The sequence below is a fragment of the Talpa europaea genome, assembly GCF_964194135.1.
Source record: "Talpa europaea genome assembly, chromosome: 11".
NCBI lineage: Eukaryota > Metazoa > Chordata > Mammalia > Eulipotyphla > Talpidae > Talpa > Talpa europaea.
In genome coordinates this window covers 69,952,486-69,973,035 of record NC_140078.1, presented here as the reverse complement: position 1 = coordinate 69,973,035, position 20,550 = coordinate 69,952,486, and the positions used below count along the sequence as shown (strand labels likewise).

At 54.7% G+C, this 20,550-nt stretch overlaps 1 protein-coding gene across 2 annotated transcripts; it reads right to left on the bottom strand.

Moving 5' to 3' along the window:
• Positions 1–15,504: 15,504 nt before the first annotated feature.
• LOC311180495 (uncharacterized protein C3orf18) lies at positions 15,505–20,388 on the bottom strand (the record flags this gene model as incomplete). 2 transcript variants are annotated; one of them, XM_084248380.1, is made up of 4 exons in its annotated part: positions 20,107–20,388; positions 17,483–17,508; positions 16,784–16,931; positions 15,505–15,585 (listed from the first exon to the last, which is right to left on the bottom strand). In XM_084248380.1, exons 1-4 carry the CDS (start codon positions 20,338–20,340, stop codon positions 15,505–15,507), a joined length of 489 nt encoding a protein of 162 aa, XP_084104506.1. In that variant the 5' UTR covers positions 20,341–20,388. The 2 variants fall into 2 exon arrangements, with proteins under 2 accessions (XP_084104506.1, XP_084104505.1); XM_084248379.1 differs by having other exon boundaries at positions 20,167–20,371.
• Positions 20,389–20,550: the final 162 nt, after the last annotated feature.

The following is a 20,550-nucleotide window of genomic DNA, read 5'->3' as shown; positions in this document are numbered from 1 at the left end:
CAAGCTGGAGGCCAAAACTGTCTCCTGAGGATTTCCAGAGGAGTGGACTCCTATTGCAGGGAGTGTGTTTTAGCAGCTGGGGAGGGATGCAAGCCCTTCCAGGCCACAGCTTACATTTGCATCTGGTAATGTACTCATTACTAGGCCTTCCTAAGTCCACAATAAAACTGCGCCCAGGGGCTTTTCTTTGTGGGGTGTCATTAGCTATTCCTCCCATTCTAAGTGACTGAAGGGGTCTTTATCCAAGGGCCCTTGAAGGCTGACCTTGGATGAATGAGTACAGTGGCTACTGTCCACAGCTCCCCAAATCCTTTCTCTCCCCAAATCCTTTCTCTCCCTAAGGGAGGACATGAGGGGGCAGAGGAAAGAGGAGGGAAAGAGGGGAAGGAAGAGAACAGGAGAAGGGAGAGGATCAATGGGGGGAGGGGGAGGTTGAGGGAGAGGGAGGAGGAGGGAGGGGACAGGGAGGAAGGAGATGGGAGGAGAATGGGAGGGGAGGACACATCAACCTGACCTGCAGGGAGGCTGGCAGGAGGGGCAGCTGGGGGAGGTTGGCCGCAGGGGAGTCAACCAAGGCTGCAGGAGACAGATAAGGTTGGGGAGAGAAACTCAGGCAGCTGATGGAGTGCAGGGATTAGGGGCTCCAAGGGCCTGTCCCACGCCTGTGGTGGAAATGCAAGAAGAAGGGAGGCTGTCTTTATGACAGGGGAGGGAAGAGAAGAGGGATCCCACTTGCGGGAACCCCTGTGCCCTTGGGGAGCAATGAGAGAGACACCACCCCCCCAGCCCACCCCCCCCAACCACTACCCCTGTGCCCAGTGAAATATACAGGTCTAGGCCTCAGACCCAGGCAGGCCAGAGGGGTGGGGCAGCATGGAAGAGCCCCTGAGCTCCAGGCTCTCACAGAATCAAAGAAGACAAGTCATGGGTCTGGCCCATCCCCCACTTGCAGCCCACAGGCTCACACCCTGGCAGGTGTGCATGCCAGCCCAGGATGCAACAGGGGCTGTCCCTGGCCTGGTGGAGCCGGGCGACCCTTCCCATATGTGACCTGTGCCACCGTGTGCTCACACTCATGGCCACACATGGTCTGGGACTCCCACCCTCTGCTTGGTGCCTGTGACCTCTCACCTGGGGTTAGGTGAAGACATGCCCCTTCCAGGCAGGCTAGGGCTGGGCCTGGTGAGGAGAAGGCCCTGTCCATCATGCTATCATCCTCAGGACTAGATTCTGAGCACACCCCTCCTCAGACCTCTACCCCAAAAGGCAGAACAAGGCGGCCCAGGGCGCTGGGCCTGAGAAACAAGTCCCTTCTGGCCAGCGGAACCCGTGCCATGTGGGTGGGGGTGGGACCTGGCCTTGTTCACCGTGCTGTGCCTGTTACTCAACACGTATGGGCATGTGGTGGGCACTCACAGATGTCTGCGGTGATGACTCCTGAACTGTTAGAAGCCGGGGCTTGGTGAGAAGGGCCCTTCCTCTAGGCCCCTGCAGAATGTAGAGGGACAAGCCTGAGGTAGTTTCCTCCCTGGGGAAGTCCCACTGATGAGATCGGGAGTCAGGGAAGGGTTGCCCTGCGTCAGCCCCATGGGATGGATATACGACCTGCTGGCTGGGAGCCTGGCTGCTAGGAGCAGCTGATGGAGAAATATGGTCTCTGTCCGGGGAGGGGGTCAGAGTGGGGTAAGGTGGCCTTGGGCCTGATGGATGACTCCAGGCTGGGCCAGAAGTCCAGAGGCGTCCTGCAGTGTATCTGGCCTGGTCACAAGATCCCAGCTGCTCACAGCTTGCCGGGACCACCTCCACAGGGGCTGAGAGCACAGGGCAAGGGAGGCTGGCCCCTCCTGTCACAGGACGGAGGCTGAGGCCCAGTCACCCAGTGGGCGAAGCCCCAGCCAGGGCAGGAAGTGGTGTGTGTTCCTGGGCATATTTGTCAGGTGGACCAAGACCCTCCTGTGTGAGCTCAGGGCCAGGGCTGGGCTGCTGGAAGGGCCTGGTCCAAGGCCTCACTTGTTCATTCATTCCCATGCCTGTCCCTGCTGTCCTTTCTGGTTGGCCAGGACCCCTCTGGTTGGCCAGGAGGCCCAGTGAGGCCTCCCCTCCCCTCTGCCCCGGTGTCTCCTTGCCCAGGCCACTCTTCTCCTACCACATCGGTCCCTGATTGTTCCTCCAGAAACTGCTGGAATTTTACTTTTGCTGTTTGTTTTCTTATCTGGAACCATCCTGCCCCAGGTGCCACCTATCTAGCAACTCTTGAATTCAGGTCCCAGAGCAGGGCTTTAGGTGCCCCCCCATATACACTTGGTTGCCCATTCGAAGCTATCCCCTCCCCCAGTTTTTATTTCCATGTGATCTGGTTTGTTTGTTTGTTTGTTTGTTTGTTTCCTTCACAAGACACAAAAATACCCTGTTCATTGGCTGTTATCATCTGTCTCCCCAGGCATCGGGAGCCCAAAGGAGAAGCTCCCTCACAAAGTAGTCTCCCCTAAGAGTCAAGCCAATGAATGGGCTGCCATCGCTGAGGACCCATATAAAGGATTAAGGCTTCAGATCCTGGCTAATAGAGGGGGCCCAGGTGGCCAGGACCTCAAGGACCCTACATACCCAGAAAGCAGTTTTGCCTAGGATAGGCCCTGTGCTTGGCTCCAGAGAAGGTTGTCATCAAGTCTGGGAGCCTCCACCCCCAACATGAAGGAAATAAAGCAGAGGTGTCTGGAGCTTTAGTGAATAGGAGGCTGGAGCAGCCTGGGTGATGTAGAGCTTGGGGATTCTCTCCCAAGAGAAACATGAAACTCCCGGGACACTGACCCATGGAGAGGATGTGCTCCACCGGTCGGAGATGCATGGCTGTGGGACCCAGTTCAGCCTGAGCCCAGGCAGGGTCAGTGCCAGAGCCTTTAATGCCATCTCAGTGCTGATCCAGGTGGAGGACTAGGCCGCAGACAGTGGGAGCTCACCCAATGGTCCTGGCATCTCTCTGCACCTGCCATTCCCTCTTCTCTCTCCCTCTACCCCCCAGCATCCTCAGGCCCCATCTCTGCTAACCATCTGGGACTTGTGGCCATCTCGGATGGTCGAACTCCTGAGACCCACCCTGGTAACCCCAGTCCTCCCTCCAGGCCACTACCCCAGTAGCCCCAACAAGGGTAATGCTGGGAAGGAAAGGAACGGAAAGAGATCCTATGCCTTGGAGGGGGTGTGGCCCCATCTTTCAGATCCAGGGCCAAATAACCTCAGTGTCTCTTTGGAGGTCAAGTCCACAGCTTCAAAGAGAAGGGACGGAGTAAGGCAGAATATGCTTCTACTGCTGCCACCTGGTGACTGAAAGCAGCAAATCACCTGCTAGTCCAAGTCCCAAAAGGTAGTGAACGCTTCTCAGAGCTGGTAGAGGCACAGCCGGGGATAGTATATGCAACCCCCTGCCCTCAAGCTAGCATCCTGGCCATAAAACTGGGCCTTCACTTGACTTGACTTGAGCATCTCAGGTGCTGTCAGAAACTTCCAGTATGCTTGCAAAGCAGATCTTGCATCAAGGCCAAAATGAAATCCAGAGCCACGCCTAACGGGCCTTTGTGGCAGAGAAAAGGAAGTGAATGGCAGTCTAAGAGAAGCAGGGATAAGGGGGAACAGAGATGTGCCCCCCAAAACCCTACTGTCCTGTCCTTGCCTTATTATGAATGCAGCTGGTTCTCTCTTTGCAGTCCCGAGACTCTCCTCCTCACCCTGCAATTGCCCACTTATTGTGCTGGGGAGGAAAGTTACTTGGAACCTTTAGGCCTCTGCCCACTGCCTCCAGGAGAAGGTCTTCAGGAGGGAACAGAGTTGCCTTCCTGCTACCCCTCAATTCCTCAGCATTCTGCCTACATCAAGGTTATGTCAAGGTCACAAAATAAACTGAAGAAGTTTGGATGTGACAGGCAGAGTTAAAACTAGATACCAAAAATGCCCATTTCTGGAGTCCAGGGCAAAAATTAAATGCAGACCCTCACATGGGCTTTTCTCTCCCTTTTCTCAACCTCCAATGGGTTTATCCCACCTCATCACTCTGTCCTGCATCCACCAGATCACAGGACATGCAATTTTTTTTTTTAAATACTAGTTTGTATCTTTTTATTTTATTTATTTTTTTTGTTAAACTTATTTTTCTTTTTTTTTTTAAGATTTATTTATTTGTTTATACAAGCACTGGGTACAGTCAGAAGCGCGAGAGGGTGAGAGAATTCACCAGAGCCAGAGCGGGGAGCAGAGCAGGCAGAAGGACCGAAGTACACTGCTGAGGGGAGCTGCGGGCGGCAGGAGAGGTCTGCGCGCCATGTGGGACCCTCCTCCAGTGGCCGGGGAGCAGCCGGGGATCGAACCAGCACTGCAGAGGCCGCAGGCAGCTTTGCAACCCAGCGCTCAACCGCTGTACCACTGGGGAGGCCCTCTAAACTCTGACTTTTTTCCCATCTGGAAATATTTTATTTTTATGCAGTCAGATGTATCCACTTTTTCTTCTTATGGCTTTTATGTCGTTTGTTGTATTTCTAAAAAGCCATATCAAATTAAACCTATACAAAAAATGCCATGTTTCATTAGGATTTTTTTTCTTTAGTCTTTAGTCCCTCTGGATTTCCTCCAACTACAATTGTCTGGTTAAGGTGTGAGGTAGGGATCTGGCTAATTTCCATCCCCCTTAACATCCCTCCCCTGCTCTCTTCTAGCAATTTCAACATCATCTTTCCTAGAGGTTATTCTTGATTGAATTATTGAGAGTTTGGGAAATGTACCACTAAGAAAATTGCATGTCCTGGGCCTCCCCGGTGGCGCAGCGGTTGAGCGCTGGGTTGTGAAGCTGCCCGCAGCCTCCACAGCGCCAGTTCGATCCCCGGCTGCTCCCCGGCCACCGGAGGAGGGTCCCACATGGCGCTCAGACCTCTCCTGCCGCCCGCTGCTCCCCTCAGCAGTGTGAGTTTAGAGACAACAGGCTGGGGTGGGGGGCTGGCAGGGGTGGGAATCAAAATTGAGTAATACTTGAAGGGTCACTAAAAATCTAGAAGGAAAAGACCAATAACCCTGTTTAAAAATGAGCAGAGAAGATGGTCATATAGATCACACAAAAGAAAATCCAACACTCAACCACTCAACCAAGTCAGCCTCATTCCTCTCAGAGAAATCCAAATGAAATAGGTGAAGCTGTGAGAGGTCGGTGCATGTGAGCATGGGGGAAAGCAGAAACTTGTAGGTGCTTTTCCTAGGATAAATTCTGGAACCTCCATGAGCACAATTTTGCAATATCTATCAAAGTTAAAAATGTACAATCCATTGACCTAGCTCTGCCCACTTCTAGGAATTTATCCTACAGATAAACTCACACTCTTGTGAAATTATGCCCCAGGGTATTCACGGTGTGATGTTTCTAAGAGTAATCGATTTGAGACAGCCTACCCTGAGGAGCCTGGCTGAATAATGTGGAGTCCTCACCATACATACCGTGAGCTATTAAGACAGATGAGGCTGAGGAGCGCTACAAGCAGTGATATAATAACAAGGTGTAGTATATTACAGGATGTTAACCTCATGTGTTTTAAAAAAGAGTACGTGTTCTGGAACACTACCAGTGCTCTCCAGGCCTCTCAGCCCCCTCAGGCCCCTCATCCCCACCCTTGTCCCAGGAAGTCGAGCTGCTCAGTGGCAACCAACTGGTTCTGTCCTCTTGTGCTGGGTGTGGCCCACGGTGGCCCACCCGTTTAGTAGGTGGAAGGGGAGGTCCTGTTTATTCTCTTGGCCCCTCCCATTTCATCTTGCTCTTGATTTTTTAAAATCACCGCCCTTACCCCCACCCCTTTTCAAAACTTGCTGTGCTATCCATTGCCCCCTGGATAGAGGCCAGATACCACCACAGAGCCAAGCCCTAAGGTCTCACCTTGTCTTTCGAGAGGCTGTTCCCACCAGTCCCCATTCCAAACCTCTCTCAGACCCCTGGTCTCAGCACAGTTCGCTCAGCCGCAACTCTCTTGCTTGCTACCCCGGGGGCCGCCTCACAGGACCTCTTGTCATCTGCTGGCTGCTGTGCTCCTGCCCTCACAGTGTCAGCCCCCATTGTGATGCCTGCTCCCAGGCCAGGCTCTGACAAGGGGCTGAAAGCAGGAGCATTCCTCCCCGCTTCCCACAGGTGCTCCTGGGACACTGGCTTTGGCTAAATGGGCAGAGGTTCCCCAGGAATCTGACCTCTGAAACCCTTCAGAGTCTATTCTGCTGCAGGGCCCAGCTCTGGTCCTTCCAGGCTTTGAAAAGATGGTATCCTCCTTCATTCTTCACTGGGAGACTGGACCAGAAGAAGCTGGGGGGCTCCAGGGGACTGGGGATCAACTCAGGGGAGAGCCTGGTAGGACTGGCTTTGGTTGAGGCATGGTAGGAAGGGGCTATGTGTAATCCGCAAGAAGTCGTGTTTTTAAAAATAACTCTGCTGTCAGCAGTGGTGGAACAATATAATAAATATGAGAAATAAATCTCGTTACCATGTAATGAGCTGCCTTATTAATGTGTTAAACTTGTAAGAAATGCTTAAGTGTTTAATTGGCACCTAATGAGGATGCCAATTAGGGATCATTATACATTTCTTTAAAAGTCCTAATTGGCAGGGGGGCATTTCAATCAATGCCACCAGACTGGCTCCAAGAGACCCGTCCTGGTGGTGCATCTGGTGGCTGTACCTCCAGGGCCACACACCTGGTGGCTAGCTCCCCTGGAGACCAGGGTCAGGGCCACTTGGGTTATACCTGCCCCAGCCCCACCAAGCACCAGCACTCGGTTTCTCCTGGGCCAATTCTGCCCCTGATCAAAGTCCATCTGAAATGGCACCTCCGAAAGCTGGAAGCTCACTGAGACAGGGCTGTGTCTCCCCACCAGGGCCTTGCACACAGCCACTGGCATCCCTCACTCAGCCCCACCCTCCACCCCCTTCTGCAGGAGCCTGGAGGAGGACAGTGAAAGGGGCTGTGGTGAGTTCCTTTGGCTGGAGCCAAACTGAGACACGCTGCTAAAGTGCATCCGGGGCCGCCTTGGGGCCCCCCTGAGCCACAACCTAGTTCCTGGGTCTCTCTTTAGGGGTTCTAAATCTCCCCCAGCCACCTTCACAAGAAACTCCTAGGTGCCTGGTCTTGCCCAATTGGACTCAGAGTAGATCCCATCCCTCCTATCTCCAGGGCTCAGGCCCCTTCCCAGGAAAAGCAGAGCTGGGCAGGTCTATATTCCAGGCCAGGCCGCCAGAAGAGAAGTGTCCTGAGCAGCTGAAGCATGATTAATTGCCAAATTAATTACCATATTAATCACTCAGGTAATTGCCAAGGAGCTGGGAGGAAGACAGGGAGGGAGGCCACTGCCCACCAGGGGCAAGGCCCAGTCAGGGGCAGGGTGGGGTGTAACCCTTAATCCTGGCCCAGGCCTGAGCAAGAAGCAGAGGCAGAAAATTGACTATAGTGTGAGCAGATGGTTTGGGCAGAATGGAGGCAGCAGGCTGAGGGCCTTGGAGGCCAGACTAGGGGTTCCAGAGTTCAGTGGGAGCTTGTGGCCTGTGAGGCAGGGCAGAGGGGCTGTGGGGGCAGTGGAGAGTCAGGCGTGGTGGGGAACCTCGTTGGAGTGTCTGGTAGACCCAGGAATAACTAGCCAGGTGGTCATTCTGGACATGCTTGTAAGACTTGGGGGATGAGAAGTAAGTGACCTAAGGTTGGGGGAAGACCCGCATTTCTGGCCTGGGGATTAGGAGAGCAGTGGACATCCCTGAGCTGGACAGAGAATGAAATGGAGTGAGTGGTGCCCCCAGACCTCATGGCCCTGAGCCTGCCCTGTGGTCTGGTAGGAGAGTGGATGTGGGAGCATCCAAACAGCCTCCACCTTCACTGCTTTTCAGACCCTGGGGAAACCAGGGGTATCCGTGTTTCCCAGTGGAAAATACTATAGGCAGCTGCCTGAGGCATCTCAGAGGGCTCTCTGGGCCCAGAACTCAGAGCCCACTCAATTCTCCCTGGCCTTCCTCAGCTGCTGCCCACATCCAGGCTAGATCCCGAGGTTGGGCTGTCTCCAGGAGGCCCCAGGTCAGGTGAGGCTTGAAGCAGGTGTCAACCCCCTGCCCCTGCCCCTGCCCCTGCCTGGCAGTGGGAGACTTGGTGGGGCCAGGTACACGACTGGGCAAAGGTGACTTCAGAGCATGGGCCACTCAGGAGGGTTTAGAGGGCAAGATCTGAGACTGAGCCAGGAGGTATGACCTGAACCAGTGGACCTGTGGCCTCCATGCACCCCAGGACTACCAAAGGCTAGAAGGCTTTCGATTGGGACACAGAGACTCCCATTTCTGTGAGGTCCAGTACCCTTTGGGCCACCCTTTATCATGTTGCTTATTTAGCAAATACAGCCCCCGTGTTTCCAGTGTGGCTGGCTCTCTACAGATCTGAACTTGCCATCCCGTCTGCCCCACTTTACAGATGAGGAAACCGAGGGGAGACGTTCAGGGATTCGACAGGGGGTGGCAGAGGCGCTGAGCTGGGATTTGGACCCAAATCACACAGCAAGCGGCCTCAGGATAATCCAGTTGCCCCAGGCTCTCTGGGACACCTGGCACCAGCACTCACAGTGGGAGGCACAGCTGACTCACCGTCAGTCAGAGGCTCTCTTGACAGCTGGAAGAGGCTCTGGGGCCAATCTCTCCTTCTCCTGGGAGTCAGGCTGCTGCCCGCTGCACTTGTCACCAGAATCACTTGCAGGAGTGGCTTGTTTCCTGCTACCCCTTGCTGGAGATGACGTATGCGAAGGATGCGGGGCAGCTCCTGCCCAACAGCCCCATCTTATGTGTTCACTTGTGGGGATGCAGAAGCTTAAAGGAGGGGCCTCTAAGTGATATCCCCAGAAACACACCCAGAGCCCAGGATCTAAGTGGGACCCACCAGGAGGGATACAGGCATGAAGCAGAGTTTGGCCTAGAACTCCAACAGAGCTGGGGGCTCAAATCCTGTGTGACCTCGGACAAGTCACTCAACCTCACTGAATCTCACTGGGACAGATGGGACAGAGACTGATCTCTTGAGAGCTCAGTGGAGAAAGAAGTTGGTGTCCTTGGTAGAGGTTGGGGAGAGAACTTTCCCACCTCTGTGCTTATACTGGTGGGCACTGAAAGGACCTAGGCTTAGAGGTAAAGGTGGGACAGTGGAGGTCCCAGGACAGTTGAAGGTAGAGTGAGGAAGCCCCAGGAGGGGTTCTGTGAGCTTGGGCATATCCTCCCGCCTCCCCACCAACTGCCAGCCAGCTGAGCCTGCCAGTGGGCCAGCACTGCCAGGCACAGGAGAGGTTAGCTCTCTCCCTTCCCATAGACGCCAACTGTAAGGCTGAGGGGGCCAGGTCGCTGTGCCACCCTCAGCGCTTGGCAAAGACTTCTGTCCCCAAACACCCAGCAGGGCTGCTGTGTTGCAGGGTGAGGCCTTGGAGTGTGGGCTTTATCCCCTACTGGGAAAGGCTTTCTAGAGCCCAGGTCAGGCCCCACAACTCAGAACCACTAAGTCCAAGAAGGATAGAGATTCTGGAGACCCTTTCCATGCCCTAGAAAGAATCATCCTCTATGAAAGTACAAATAATGGCAAGCAGTTACTGATGCCTCCATGTGCTTTTTCCAGACTCCCAGACTACTGAAAAAGGCCTCAGGCCAAATTTCACCCAGGTGACCCCTGCCCCTCCCAGCCTGGCATACCTACCCTCTAATCTGGGCCTGCACCGCCACCTGGTGGTCAAACTGGGATGGGCTCCAGACAGAATGCCCTGGCCTCCCTCCTCATAGAGAAATTGCAACTGAGTGGCCCACCAGGACTTACCCACTGGTCTGCTCTCCTTCCAGGACTAGTGTGGAAGGCAAGGGGGCGCTCAGTTCCCCTGAGGCAACGTGGGTGTGGCACACAGGGCTGGCGCTAAGTAGTCGGTTTGCAGAGGTCACCTGGTGAGATCGCCATCCTTAGTGTCATCCCGGGAACACTGCCCAGCCTGAAGCGTCTCCCATCACCTATGTCCAGACCCAACATAAAGTCCATCGCAATGAAAGCCTTACCTTGCCCCCAGTCGAGAGTGTCGGCTCCTCCCCGAATTCTCCCACGAGCCCTCACCCACATCTCTTGTCACGTCCTGGTGAGAGGTATGTTGCTGCGGTTCTGGCTCTCAAGCTGGTTGGCAATCTCCCAGGGCCGCCCCATTTGAGTGCCCCTCGGCTCTAGCACCCAGCAGAGGGCCTGGTGTGGAAGAGTTGGGGGTGTTTGAATGAGTGGTGAGAGGAGGAGACAGTTCTGTCTTCAAAGAATATTTTTTCCTTCTTGGGGAGTGTGTGTGAATTCTGAGGTTAATCCACCAAGGTCAAGTCCAGGCCCAGCTGCATATTAGGCAACCCTACTACTCTATGCCTCAATTTCCCCATCTGCAATATGGGCCCATTCTCTAGGGTGCCTGGGGGGCTGCCACTGTCTTCCAGTGCCCCAGTAGGTCCACGCACGTAGACTGGGTCTTACCCAGTACAGGGATTTACAGCGGGAATCCTCCCCTCCTCCCTCACCCAGGGTTTCAGACTGTCGCTTTATTGACTGGTTATTGAGCTGCTGCTAAGTCCCTTAAGTCTCTCATAATCCGGTGTTCTCAGCCTCATCTGGGTATAAAACACCTCTGGCCAGGACCAATATTCTCACTACTTGGCTCTCTGGGGTCCCTAGCCTGTTGGCATGAGAGTGGCGGGGGGGGGGGGGGAGGCGGGGGTAGGCACTCAGGGTCTGGTGCCTGGGCCCTAACCAACAGGGGCCTGAGAAACAAGTCCAGCACTAGGGTGAGGGACAAGGCACCTGGGGTGCAGATTTAAGGAGGCTTTCTTGCTCAATGTCAGCGCCCGCATGGGCAGCTACTTACGTCTTGAAACTTCAGTCCCACTCACCTAGTCGGGTCCTGCCATATGAGCCCCCATGTAAGGGCCTGTGGTGGTGGGGGGATTCTCTCCACATCACAGGGGGAAAGGCTCAGTGTAGGCAGGGAATTAGAGGATGGGGCCAGAGCAGGGCCCTTGGAAAGGACACAGGTGATCTGACTGAGGGTGGCTGGTGGGAAGACCACTGCGATGCCTATAGTTGCCAGCAGGTGGCACCACAGACCAGCATTGGAGGCTGGGAGGCCCAGTTGGGTGCCAAGTAGGCAGTGATGGTCAGGTGCACCTTCAGGGCCCTGCTCTGTTCTGTTTCTAGGTCTGGTCTGAGACTCTTCCACATGGTGTCAAAGAAGGTCAGCCCCTGGCTTTGAGCCTGCTAACCCCAGTGTGTAGATCTGAACTTCATCTCTGTAAGGTGGGCACTGGGAACAAAGGGAGATTTGCTGGGATCTCCCCAGGCAGGGTTGATTATGTCCTAACTGTCATCAGGGCTTCATTCTGGCCCTTTGGGAGGTTAGGGCCCATTGTTAAGGCCTCTGACCAGCTGTGAACACCTAAAAGGTGAAAAGCACTGATTGGGCAGCTGGGATTTGCCTAGGCTTGCCCTCATGAGTGGCACCCTGTGTCTGGCATGTGGCATGAGCTCCATAAATCACACATCACTGTTATTGCTATCATTGTTATTTTATTGCCCCAAGCCCCTCTGTTTCTCACTGAACCCCTAGGAAATAGAGTTGACTACCCCACTTAACTCAGGCCACTAGGCCTCTAACAGAAGCATGCTAAGGTCAGATGGCCATTGTCACTTTGGTCAGCTCTTGGTCAGCTCTTGTTTGACCAGTGGCCAGAGGACAGGAGGCTCACACATCAGTCCCAAGCTTGGGACATCCGCTGTTCCCTCTCTACATCCTCCTGGGCCAGACCTCAAGGACAGCAGGGCATAGGAGAGCTGAGGTGGCTGGCTGGGCCTCAGTCTGCATGTTACAGGGACACTGTAGGGTAAGGAAAAATATCAGGCTTTTCTGCCCTCCCGCCATCAGGATAGATGAGGGAACCCTGTGATCCTGAATGCATGCCTGATGGCGGGCACATGGAGTGGGTACACCTGGGCTAAGACTGTGCTTTTAAGGGCGGCGTCACGGGGACGCCAGGAGAAGCCAAAGCAGAAGCCGAAAGAGAAGCCGAGAAAGAAGCCGAGAATGCCAGAGAGCCCAGAGAGAGTGAAGATTTGCTGGGGGCTGGGAGGACTGCCAGCCTCCCAGCCCCCCAGCACTCCTGCCTGCCATGTACCCGCTAAATCCCAATAAAAGACCTGCAAAAAACCACTGAGGACCCTGACTCCTCCTTTACCCAGTCTGCATGGGATCAGAAAACCTGCACTGTGTCCAGTTCTGCCCTTACAGACACCTTGGAGAAGCCCCAGCAGGCAGCACAGTCTTTCATGTTGCTGTCCTGAAGGGCAGGATCTGGATTAGCTGTGAGCGATGGGGAGACTGGGTGTCCTTGATGGGGACCTGTGGAGCCTTGGCCATGACCCAGCAACCATATATCAGAACAGAGGGCTGCAGGCAGGGCCAAGGGTGTCCCTATTCAGCACCGCACATGTGTGGAGTGTGGGGTCCAGGTTGTCAAGGAGCCTCAGAGGCTGGTGTAGGGTAAGGAAAAATGTCAGGCTTTTCTGCCCTCCCGCCATCAGGATAGATGATGGATCCTTGTGGTCCTGAATGCATGCCTGATGGCGGGCACCTGGAGTAGGGTGTGGGCAGAGGTAGATGGGATTCACCTGGGCTAAGACTGGACTTTTAAGGTTGGCGTCACAGGGACGCCAGCAGAAGCCAAGAAGCCGAGAACGAATAGAAGCCGAAAGAGAAGCAGAGAAGCCGAGAGCAGAGAGAACGCCAGAGAGCCCAGATAGAGGATTTGCTGGGGGCTGGGAGGATTGCCAGCCTCCCAGCCCCCCAGCACCCCTGCCTGCTGCGTACCTGCTGATCTAAATAAAAAATCTGCAAAAGCCACTGAGGACTCTGACTCCTCCTTTACCCGGTCTGCATGGGATTAGAAAACCCGCACTGTGGTATTTCTGACCCTACACTGGGTTTTAGGCCTGGTCTTGGAAAGCTGTGCTGGCTCTATGGCCCTTTCCCTTGAGATGCCTAGGCACAGGGGGCTAGGGACGTCCCCAGCCCCCTGCCAGGCTAAAAGGAAGCCAGAAATTAGCAATGTGGGGACTTGGAACACATTGGGCCACCCTAGTAGGTGCAGGCAATGCTGCTGTCAGAGGTTTAATGTCAAGCTTGGCCTGGATCACGTAGACTGTGGGCCCTGGGGCCAGGCCATACCAAGCTAAAAACCCACCTTGAAGCACCCTTCACAGTGGAAACTGCTGCCGAGGAGTTCTGAGGAGGAGGGGAGAGAGGTGCTGGGGCGACCCCAGGCCCAGGTAGAATGGTCTCCTGGGCTCATCTCACTGCCCCACCCACGGGCTCTCCATGCTCTCCTTTCTCCCTCCTCTCCCTGTGCCTGATGCTCACTTCTTGTCGTGTCTCTCAGCATCTCTGGCCTTTTAAGCGTATCCTCTGGGACCACCTCTGGTGGCCCCCTGTCCTGAGCCCTCAGAGACCAGCAGGGTGGGGATGTCAGACCAACAGCTTCTGGGTCCCCTCAGATATCCTGATCCAAGGCCCTCCACACCAAGGCCTGTTGAGGGGTGCAGCTGAACAGGATGGGGGAGTTGGCTCTCATGAGCAAACCCCAGGCCTATGCTGACTCCTGCCTCATTTTCATTAGATGTGGCTACAAACATAGAGACATTCAGAGTATGTGTGTTTTGCGGCCTTGGGGTTGTCCCTTCCCTGGACCTGCAAGGTCCTGTTTGCATGGCCATTCCACCCAAGGAGATGTCAGGTATTGTGAGCCCACTTTGCAGTTGACACACAAGACCCCAGAGCAGCCTTGAACTCAGGACTGGAGCTGTGCCACCGGGCAAATCAAGGAAAACCAGGCTGGGCTGCATCTCATAGCTGGGATCCAAGCAACTACCCCCAGCCCTTCACCCATCCTGGCCCTCCTGGGCTTTCACACCCTGAATGTCACAGGCTCACGCTCTTTTCATGTAAACATCTTAATTACATCTTTAATGTGTTCACTTGGAGATGCTGTGAGTTAAATTACAGCTTCTGTGCATCCTAAATTACCCACAGCCCTCCAGTCAGCTCAATTGCTAAGGTATTTATAGCATCCAGAGAAGGAAATAAGTCCAGAACCTTCCCCACACAGGCTTCTGAGGCCCTCACATCCTGACACGTGGTATTTGTCCAACAGAAGATTTGTACATGCGGCTCCCTGGCCCCCCAACCAGCAAGGGCAGTAATGGTGCAAGGCTGGGCACAGGGGTGGGGTGGCATGCTTCTGTGCATGCTCCTGTGTGCATGCATACCCAGTGGGGAAAAGATGCCCAGCTCTTGGGGTCTGGCTTGGTTGAATGCCTTTTCCGATGCCCCAGATTAGCAAATTGCCAAGGACTGTGGATGAGAAGACAAGGAAGGGGTGGGCTATGCCATGAGGAAACACTGGTTTCCTAGGTCTGTTCCTAAGGGGCTAGCCTCAGGTTGTCAGAACTCCCTCCACTCGCCAGCAGCCTGTAGCCGCTGCCCTCAGATAGATGGCCTCTCTCCCAATGTCTCCCCAGATCCCACTATACAGCAAGACAGGGGAATGTCTTTGGAAGTGGTTACCTGCCTTTCAGAGCCCAGTGAAATCGCTTCTCGGCCTTTTGGCTAAGATCAAGTGCAGAGCCCAGTGAAAAGCTGCAGTGGACACGTCCCTCTCCCTTCAGCCCCTGAGCTAGAAGACAGAGAAGGTAGCCCAGTACGATGCTTCTCTAGACACACAAGGTCAGGCAACTTGGAGGGGTGTCCATCCTGCCCCACTGTGTGCACGTGCATGAGGCCTTTAGCAGGCCGGGTATTCTGTGACCTGCTCTCATGCTTCCTTCCTGTCAGCTCCCATCCTGGCTTGGGCCCAGCCAACAGATGCCAGGGGAGACCCACGCAATCTCTGTAATGTGGACTGATCTTGGGTATGGGCAACCTTCCTCCTGATGTCCTTACCTACTGGGAAGTGTCATCTCTATCCCTGGGCCTCTCTTGGGCAGCCACCCCCATCCCATCCCAGAGATCTGGGTGGTTGCTTCTCTCTACCCAAGAGGAGGCTCCCTCAGTTCCAAAGACAGGTCTCTCTCTGACAGAGGAGAACCCCTCTACCTTCCATAGCACGTCTCCCCCTATTTCTTCCACTTCAGAGAAACAGACCCTGATGTGTGGGGTCCCAGCAGGAAACGAGGAAGGGAATAGTGCTCTCAACCTTCATGGCATGAAGGATGCCTTCTGTGCCGGGGCCCTCAGATCAGGGGACATCAGTGGCCAGATGCCCAGCCTAGCCTCAGAGTCAGTAGGTGAGTCCTCAGAGCCGCTGGGTCTTCTGCAGGGCAGGTCCTGAGAGTAGGTCTTAACGTCACAGAGTGGGCAGCTCTGTGGGCACTATGGCGGAGTCTTTGTCAGCGGGCCAGGACTGTCCCAGGCCACTCATGCGTGGATGGCATTGGCCACATCAGTGAACACCAGCCGGCTGGGTCTCTGTAGCGGGCCCTGAGCTTGGAGAGTGGTCTGCAGAGAGACAGGTGGGGGTGTGAGCGACCCGCCCCAAGACCATGCACTCTGGCTGCCACCTCCACCTCACTGCCTGCTTGCTCTTGGCACCAGCTATGCTTTTTGCCTGAGCTGGAATGCCATCCTGCACACTTTGCCTAGAAGTAGGCTCAAGTAGCTCCTTCTTACAACCATCCCCAGTTTGCCAGGTACTTATCCTGTGGGCCCAGGGGTTGGATTAACTATATACCACCCTCTCCCAGCAGAGTGGGTTCAACTCTGCCCTCTAGTCCCAGCACAGTGGCTGGCAAAGGGAGGTCAAAGGAAACAACTGTCAAATGGTCTACAGTGCCATAGGCTGGGTGGTTCTGAGCCCGCTTTTCTGAATATCCCAACATGGGGAATGTGTCCTGAGCCAGGTGACTCACTGGTGGCAAAACCAAGGGGTCTCCAGACTCCCATCCTGAGCTTTTCCTGAGTTCAGTTTCCCAATTCTTCCTCTGGCAGGACAGACCCTCCAGCAACCTGCATGGTCAAGGCAAGGAGGGATACAGAGGGATTTCATGGGGCGGGGGGAGGCCAGGCCTCTTCATGGTCCTCTAGCCCTTGGAGATTTTTGGGTCTGATGGCAAGTGGTCCAGGTAGCCTGGTGACTGGCAGGATAATGACACAGGTGCCTTTGGACATAGGAGGTGAGAATGGCTGGGGTCTCCATATGCCTGGGGTCTGTTGGTTACCAGGAGCCCACCAGTCTAGTCAGAGGTACCACCACCCCTGAGCTTGACCCCAGCCACAATCCACTCAGGACCATGGATGCTCGGGGAGCAGAGGACCCAGAGTCTCAGTTCCTAACAATCTCTCCCATCAGTCCTCTCCTGCTTTTCCATCCAGGAGGGTGGGGCCGGAGACATGCAAGGCAAGAATTAGGATTTTCATTTGCAAATTGGAGATCTGAGAAGTCAGTGGGGCTTCCAAGATCACTGACTCTCAGCCCCAGGGCTGTGCAGCCCAACCTTGCACACTGAGTCTGTGGGTGGCCACAGAGCAATTATACCAGTTTCAAACAAGCCCATGTACCCAAGAGCGCCACCAGACCACATGGCAGGTGCTGGAAAACTGCCTGAGAAAGGAGGGTGGGGGTGGAAGAGTCATGAACAGACTGCAGGCTTGGGATGGGAGGAGCCTGGCCTGTGCTTACCCTGCCCTACGTGCTTACCTTGCCCGGCATGGCCTGCACAGAGGCGGCAGCCTTCACAGAGGCAGCATCCCGCCCATGCTCCAGCAGCTCCTGCTCCAGTTCATCTTGTTCCTCCGTAGGGTCGAAGTTATACATGGGCATGAGCTGGTGGCGGAGTTTCTCTAGCCTGGGGAGGGTGGGGGGTGCAGAGGTTGCTGGGAGCAGGGCAAGTCCCTCCCCACCCTTCAGCCCTCCAGGCCCTGCCGGCTGACCAGATGAGCCTTAACAGACAACCCTGTTTAAGGTCCTAAGATTTCCCCTGGGATTAAATGAATGACATTTTTGTACCTACAGTACCAGCTCTACCCTGCAGAAGGGTGGCCTGGGAGGGGTAATTACCCACTTCTAGGATCAGTTAGGGCCATAGGCCACATAATTGCTGCCCATGGGCTCTGTGGGGCCTGTCTAGGTTAGGGCCTTGTATGATCCATAGCCTCTGTGGGCACTGGGCAGAGGGAGAGGAGCCAGTGGCAGGTAACTTGGGGTAGCAGGGCAAGTAGCTCAGCACGATCTGACAGAGATGGTCACTCCTAACCCCAAGTAGGCAAAAGAGGCCCTGATTCCCTGACCAGAGTGATGGACTCTGATGTTCGGGGGACTCTTCTTTCCCACCCACATTCTCTGGAGTCCAGCCCAGCACTTCCTGGACTGGAGTGTCAGGTGGCAGCTGGGAGTTACCTCTTCTTCTTCCTGATGTAAAAAACCTGCAAGAGAAGAAGCAGTGTCAGATGGCCAGGAAAGGAGGCCCTGATTAACCCAGTAGTTCTTCAGGATGCGGGATATGCTAGGCTAACGAACCGGAAAACTGTGGGACTCCATGTCCACATGGACCACACCCCAGGGATGCATGCAATCACCTCCGTACCTCCCTTTGATGCTTATCAGCTGCTGACAGTGTCTGGACTCAGAGCAGAGAGCAGGCCTGCCCTCCAGGAGCCTGGCCTGGGAAGACCACCTAATCAGACTGGCCTGGGGGCTGTTGGGACCGACCTCTGCCAATAATGACTGTGGCTCCAGTCACTGGCCACTGGGATTCCTCAGGACTACAGGAGTAGGGAAGACTTCAGCATACCCCTTTCTCTCACTCTCCAAAGGCCCAAAGCCATGTATGGGCAAGAAAAACAAGGGCCAGACTGCAGGGCAGTGGCCCTAGGCACTGACTGGGTCATGAGAGACTGATGACCCTTGGTGGACAGGGCCTGGGGGGAGAGCCCAAGCCCCTGGATAACAGCCCAGACAAACTCCAGAACCCTGATGCTGACAGAACCTAGGAAGCACCCTGGATCCTAACCCCCATCCTACAGACTTGAAGAGACGTTCCAGGCAGCCTGAGAAAACACCCATGAGCCAAGTGTTCTGTGCTGGAACAGCACATCCGGATATGAGTCTCTGAGTCAAGGGAGGAAGGGGTCAAGACTGGGGTGATCACCCAGGCAGGGATCCAGGGACCTCTGCCACCATCTCACTCTCCCCTAAGGAGCATGAACACTTCTGCCTGGGGGAAGGCCACATCCCTAGACTCTGTCCCACGCCCCTGTGGCTCTCACACTCTTTGTGGCCCATTCACAGCTTGAAGCTGCTTACTCCAAAGACCTGGAGGGAAACTGAGGTGCCTAGTCCCCCCACCCTCTCTGGGAAGTCACATGTGGGGTAGTGCCCCTTGTTCTCCTGGGAGCTTCAGGGTATTTCAGCTCAGCACCTTCCATCCTGAATCACTGGCTCCAGCACCAGCACCCTGTACATTCTTGCCTGTCATTCCCACCCCAAACTTTCCTCCCTGCCCTGTGACCCTATGATGCAGAAGGATCTTCCAGTGAGTCCAAAACCTTTATCCAATCTCCATACCTTGCCCCTGCTGTTCCCTCCACTTCAACCATCGACACCCCCACCTATACATACCTTCCTTTCCAACCTTTCCCATCCCTCACTATCCAGTTGCAGCCCCACCTCTTCCAGGAAGACCTCCCTCACTGCTTCTCCTGGGAGAGGCACACAACTGAGTATATTTGCTCTTCCTGAACTAAGCATGCCTGGCTCAGGGTTGGCATGAGGGGAGAGGAAGCAGTACTCAGGATAGAGTTCTGTCTGGACCTCTCCCCTAGGACCCAGGAACTGTTTAATGCCCTGCACTGCCTTTGCCCCATAACCTCTCTACCTGGCCACCAAATGTTCCTCGAGAATGAAGAGCAAGGGAGTCTTCCCATGATCCTGGGACAAAAATTTTTCACTGAGAATTACGAGGCAGATTCTAGGCCCTGCTTTGCCCCTAAGGTTAGGATATCGCAGTCTGCTTACCTGCTGCATGGGTGCCAAGGGGAAAGTGGCATTCTGTCCTGTCCCCGCCCCAGGAGACCATGCAGGCTCCAACCCCACCCTGTGTACTACATCCTGGCCTTGCTTGCCGAGCAGCAGTTGTTCCCTGGCTGTGATCCTGAGCCTGCAGGGCCCATATGGCGATCCTGATTTAACAAAAGCTCTAGCCAGGCCTTGGATGGACCATCCACAGCCCTATTTGTTAGAGCAACATGTTCTGAGTCTCAGGTCAGTCATCAGAGCCTGCAAAGGGCAGCTGCACCCTTGTATCCTGATGCCCAACGCCACCCTCTCATGACACAAGGCCTCTACCTTGAAGTCTCAGCTCTAATACTGCCTCCTCAGTTGTCCCTGACCATGCAGCCTAAAAGTTCCCCAAGCCCTAAAAGGCCTAATTTCCCAACCCAATCTCTATGGAATTTCCTTGGTGTCCTTGGTTTTATCTTTCTCCATTTCCTATAAGAACCTGGGACAGGACCATATGTCCCCAGTCACTGCGGTCCCAAAGGCTTGGTGCAGGACAGGTGCCCAAGAAATAATTGCCAAGTAAATGAATGAATGAACAGTGTCAGTAGCCTGCCATGCTCAGAGACTCATCTCACCCAGACTCCGCAGCCCAGGATCTATTTCACCTTCTGCCCTCTACTTCTCTTGCCCCACCCCCAAACTTACTTGTCTTACATTCCTGCTTGCTGCTCACAGAGCTTCCTGCCTGCCTCCAAACCTGTACTGGGAACACCCTCCATCCCAACTCCTATGTGGCTTCACAGCCCACCTCAAAATGCCATGCATTCCTCAGAAACTTCTCTGGGTCTTTCAATCAATGGCAGCTTCTCTGGACTCCAATGAACAGATTCCTGGTGAAGGGGAGCATTGCACTATCATTAACAGACAATAATCTTCTAATTAGGTTCTCTAAAACTCAAACACTGACCACTCTCCCCCAAATAAGGGCATCAGGGGCAGCTCTAGCCTGCCCCAGCTCTCACCATGGCCACAGCCAGGCCAATCACTGTGATGATCCCAAAGGACAGAAGCATTGTGCCCACTCCAGCTGTGCCACCAGCCACATCAGGGATTCTGGTGTCATTAAAGCTGGTGGTTTCTGGGCTGAGGGTGGTGGTCTCAGAGGCTGGCACATCTGTGGCAGGCTCCAGGTCAGGCTGAGATGTGGGTGGTTGGCTGCTGAACCAGTCCCTAGCAGATTGGATCTTGGAGCTCATACTGACGTTGAGAAGACCCTGGCTGAGAGACTGCCTGTGGTCAGTCAGCCTGCCACTCACTTCTGCATCAGGAGTGTCCCAGTCAGTGGCCCCTGCCCATGCAGGTAGCTACCTCCTTGGATAGGGGTGCTGGAAAGGAAAGAATGAAAAAACATGAGGCTGGGGACAAGGGTTTAGTGGTCAGATGTGTTTCCTCTAAGTTCTGAGGTA